Source organism: Miscanthus floridulus, chromosome 9, assembly GCF_019320115.1.
Source record: "Miscanthus floridulus cultivar M001 chromosome 9, ASM1932011v1, whole genome shotgun sequence".
Taxonomy (NCBI): Eukaryota; Viridiplantae; Streptophyta; class Magnoliopsida; order Poales; family Poaceae; genus Miscanthus; species Miscanthus floridulus.
This window is the reverse complement of record NC_089588.1, coordinates 32,588,124-32,593,206: the sequence shown is the minus strand read 5'-3', so window position 1 is coordinate 32,593,206 and position 5,083 is coordinate 32,588,124. Positions and strand designations below refer to the sequence as shown.

The window sequence follows — 5,083 nt, the reverse complement described above, 5'->3', positions numbered from 1 at the left end:
CGCGAGCATGGTGTCGCGCCGTGCTCATGGTGCGTCTGCGCGTGTGTGCGAGGAGGAGGCACTGGGGTGTCCGTGCTCGGCGTGGCGATGCCAGGGACCTTGCGATCGTGGAAGCTGCCGGCAATGGCGCTCGGCCGGCAGTGCGCGCGGCAGCGTGCGCGTGCGCGTGCAGGTGCGCGGGGAGGGGGCGGGGGTGGTGGAGGGATGTGGGTGCTCACCTTATGGCTGAACTATGTCGAAGAAGAGATGGAGGTGGTGTGGTGGTGGCCGCCGACTATGGCTTTGGCGGCGAACAGAGCACGTCGGTGTGCTGCTCGCGGCGCTGCTGCTGGTTTGGCGCAGAAGGGGCGCGAGGGTGCGGATAAGAAGAGGGCGGGGCGAGGATGTGGACGAGGGGCTACAGTGCGCTAGAGGAACCCGAGTCCGGTGTTGTCCGGGATCGAAGATGGCCAAAAGGATGAGCGTCAGTTAGCATCGCGGGGAATTTTTTTGGCCCGGTTCAGAACGGGAGAAAAGGAGAGAGGAAGAAGAAAATGGCAGGGACAAGAATGTCATTTGAACCGGCTGCAACCGGTCTGCAGTGTTCTGTAGCCTAATTTCACCGAACCAGAGTATCTTCTAACAAAATGCTTCAAAATAGTAGGTGTCTAACTTATAATTGTCCCTAAAAAGAACGAAGGGCGCAAAAGGATCGGTTTTCCACTTTGGTTGTAGGTACTGAATATATGCCCATATTATGTTTGTTTATATATAGTACGTTTATTTATCTTGTTGGATCAGACAAGACCGGTCCTTGCTGATATCTGAAAAGATGAAACAGGCGTGCCTGCTATAGCCGATCGGACCGGTTACTCACACCACTGCACTTCCAGATGCTTCGCGGGGAAAGACGACGGACATGCATGATGTTGAGCCGTTAAGGCGAACGAACATGCATGCACGCGCATATACGTACCCAACTTACCTACCAGCAGTCCAGCACGTCACCGACTACCCATAGATCAATGATGTATGTGCATGCATGGCTGATGCTGATGGTTTTTTTTTTTTTGTCCATAAGACTGTCTTCAACCATCGTGACCTAAAATATAAGACCCATTCGTCCATTGGGTAGCACTATAGGTAAAAGGTTCAATACCTATTTTTAGTCTTCTCTAACAACAAAACCTAAAAGACAATCTTTTCTGCAAATGGATCTCCAGGAGAGATGATACTCATATTTGGGTTATGTCTTTCCTGACCCCTAAAATTGGTCTTTCATAAATGTGCTCTGTTGGAGGCTATAGGTATTGTATTGGAGACCTATTTTGGGTTTGGGTTCCGTAATGGATCTCCTGTTGAAGACAACCTAATGTTCCTTATTGTTGGAACGTATTGATTGACTTTCAATGTTTGCCCAACCAAAATTATAGAAAACCAAAACTTAGACTCGTCAAAATCAAGGCTCGCCAAATTTAGGAAAGAAAATATATGGTACAATTGGTTGATTGCCATAACAATAGAGAAAGCTTTCGTCCTGTTCATTTGGGCTTGTTTAGCTAATAAGCCATGGCTGAAAGTACTGTTGACTGATTTGGTGTGAGACAAAAGTACGGTTCGTTGGCTGAAAAAGTACGACTTATAAGCCAAACAAGCCCAAACGAATAGAGCATTTGTCAATCATGCAATTTAAGAAGTTTCTATCAGCTTGCCAAAACTTTGGCCATAAGTATTGGTGTGCTAATTCTTTGACAATGAACCAAGTGATGACTAAATTTTTTTTGGCTTGCTACCATTTTGGTTAGGCAAAAATTGAAAACCACGTAATGATTGTAACATCGACTTGCACGTACGTAGTACGTACATGCTGGCGGCGCTGATGGTCTCAGCGCGGTAGATCGATGCCGATCGAGAAGATCAGATGGAGCGCGGCAGGATGGCCGGAGACGCTTATCTGATGATACGATATCCACGGCCACACGCGCGCACATATTCGTGCGCGTCTCTTCCAGCGACTGTTCCGCAGTTGCTCGCTGCCATCACAAGCGGGATGACCCAACCGAAGAAGACTCCGAGCATTTTGGGCTCCGTTTACGGTGCGGATCTCGACCAGCCCAACTTGATTTGTAGGCAATACCAGTTGCCCACCCCAACCTGTGTCGGATTGGCCGGGTCACTGCCACTAGCGACCTGGCACTTGGCTATATATTAGTATATACTTCCCCTCCCCTTCATTCCCCAAACATCACAAGCGTAGCTCTAGCTGCTACTCCTACTAGCGTCCCAGCGAAAAAATGGTGGCGAAGAAGCAGGCCCCGTTTGACGAGTTGTCGTTGGTGGAGGCCCGCGGCGGCAGCGCCGACGACGACGGGCGGCCGCGGCGGACGGGCACGGTGTGGACGGCGAGCGCGCACATCATCACGGCGGTCATCGGCTCCGGTGTCCTGTCGCTGGCGTGGGCCATCGCGCAGCTGGGCTGGGCGGCTGGCCCCGCCGTCATGCTGCTCTTCGCCGTCGTCATCTACTACACCTCCACGCTGCTCGCCGAGTGCTACCGCTCCGGCGACCCCGTGGCCGGCAAGCGCAACTACACCTACATGGACGCCGTCCGCGCCAGCCTCGGCGGCGCCAAGGTCACGCTCTGCGGCGCCATCCAGTACGCCAACCTCTTCGGCGTCGCCATCGGTTACACCATCGCCGCATCCATCAGCATGCTGTATGTAATTAATAATGCCCTTTGCAGCTTGCTTGCCTCGATTAATCAATCAATCAATCTCCATGCTTCTATCTCAATCTCATCATCTGAATTTGTGACGCGCCAACGACGGAGCACAGGGCGATCAAGAGGGCGGACTGCTTCCACGCCAAGGGCCACCGGCACGCGTGCCGGAGCTCCAGCAACCCGTACATGATCCTCTTCGGCGTCGCCGAGGTCGTCTTCTCGCAGATACCGGACTTCGACCAGATATGGTGGCTCTCCATCGTCGCCGCCGTCATGTCCTTCACATACTCCACCATCGGCCTCGTCCTCGGCGTCATGCAGACCGTCGCCAACGGCGGGTTCCAGGGCAGCCTCACCGGGATCAGCATCGGCGCCGACGTCACGCCCACGCAGAAGGTCTGGCGCAGCCTGCAGGCCTTCGGCAACATCGCCTTCGCATACTCCTACTCCATCATCCTCATCGAGATCCAGGCAAGCCGAAGACCCTACCTGCTCTGTTCTGATCAGCTGCAACAGTTTTACGCCACTGCTGCTCTGTTCCTGACCATGTGTCTACCGAATGTTTGTTTGTTCAGGACACGATCAAGGCGCCGCCGCCGTCGGAGGCGAAGGTGATGAAGAGGGCGACGATGGTGAGCGTGGCGACGACGACGGTGTTCTACATGCTGTGCGGGTGCATGGGCTACGCCGCCTTCGGCGACGCGGCGCCGGACAACCTACTCACGGGGTTCGGCTTCTACGAGCCCTTCTGGCTCCTCGACATCGCCAACGTCGCCATCGTCGTGCACCTCGTCGGGGCCTACCAGGTCTTCTGCCAGCCGCTCTTCGCCTTCGTCGAGAAGTGGGCGGCGGCCACGTGGCCCGACAGCGCCTTCATCACCCGGGAGCTCGGCGCCGTCGGCCCCTTCAAGCTCAGCGTGTTCCGCCTCACCTGGCGCACAGCGTTCGTCGTCCTCACCACCGTCGTCGCCATGCTGCTCCCCTTCTTCGGCGACGTCGTCGGCCTCCTCGGCGCCGTCTCCTTCTGGCCGCTCACCGTCTACTTCCCCATCGAGATGTACGTCGCGCAGCGCGGCGTGCGCAGAGGGAGCATGCACTGGATCTGCCTCCAGATGCTCAGCGCCGCCTGTCTCGTCGTGTCCGTCGCCGCCGCCGCGGGCTCCATCGCCGACGTCATCGGCGCGCTCAAGGTGTACCGCCCGTTCAGCGGCTAGTTTAGATAGGGCCCCAACGAGTCGTGTGCCGTTGTGCACGTGCACATTAGTAGTGTACCCACCTACTGGTAGGGGTCCTACACATTAACTGTGGGTCCCGTGGTGTAATAAGATATAACAAAATTGAAAAACAAAGCCACTGAACTCGTGTGGCACGCATTTTGTCACATAGCGACTTGTAGTTTAGACCGCATGATTTTAGTAAATCTTTACTACCTCAAATACATTTTTTTGGGAATATAAGTGAAATCACGTTCTAATTTTTCTGAATTCATAATCTTCTTTTTACATGAGGTCTTTTACTTCTTCTATTCTACTAGTATAGTCAGTCTACGGTGCCGTGCGTTTTCATTGTGACCGATTAACACGGGGGTGGGCTATGGCCCGCTAATAGCACAACCATTATTTTTTATTTAATATATAGTTTAATAATTTTTTGATATTAAAAAGATATAATAAAAATTCTTGTTATATACTCTATCTATACAGGCTTTTCTAGATACATTATTTTTACTATGCACTTGGATATACTCTATGTCTAGATACATGGTGAGAACAATGTTTTTAGAAAAAGCCAAAACTTCTTATAATTTGGAATTAATGGAGGGAGTATCTATCTATCTATATCTCTCATAAAGCTAATCCCTACTACAAGTTTGTCTAAACATACAAGCCATCAACATCATCCTCCACTAACTACCCACATCATCTTCCACTAATGGCCATATCATCCCACTAATTTTCAACCTCTAATTGCAAGCTATCCACATACATCCTGTCCACTCAATTTCATTCCAAATTCTTAGTAATCCCGGAACAACGCCTGGAGTATCTTCTAGTTTTCTAGACAACAAAATCGCACAAAACATAATCAGATTTAAATATTTTGATCAATCTAAACTTATTTTCCTAGTAATAAGAATTAGGTGGTCATCAATACTTTATCATCATCAAGCTTGAGTGGCACTGTTATTATGTCGACTCCCTTTTTATGTGCATGTATTCTCACCCATATGAACTCCTACCCCACATGAGCACCTTCGAAATACTAAGGCGATAAGATTTCGAGAATCATGAGTCACAGTCACCACAAATGACTCGTTGTCGACAGACACGATCGCCTATCATGGATAGAATAGCATTATTAAATCATCAAATACTAGAATAA

General features: G+C 50.9%; 1 protein-coding gene across 1 annotated transcript; it reads left to right on the top strand.

Moving 5' to 3' along the window:
* Positions 1-2,231: 2,231 nt before the first annotated feature.
* On the top strand, positions 2,232-4,111 carry LOC136481679 (amino acid permease 3-like). The gene is made up of 3 exons (XM_066479001.1): positions 2,232-2,695; positions 2,815-3,172; positions 3,277-4,111. The coding sequence occupies exons 1-3, from the start codon at positions 2,274-2,276 to the stop codon at positions 3,913-3,915; spliced, it is 1,419 nt and encodes a 472-aa protein (XP_066335098.1). The 5' UTR covers positions 2,232-2,273; the 3' UTR covers positions 3,916-4,111.
* The last annotated feature ends 972 nt before the right edge of the window (positions 4,112-5,083 follow it).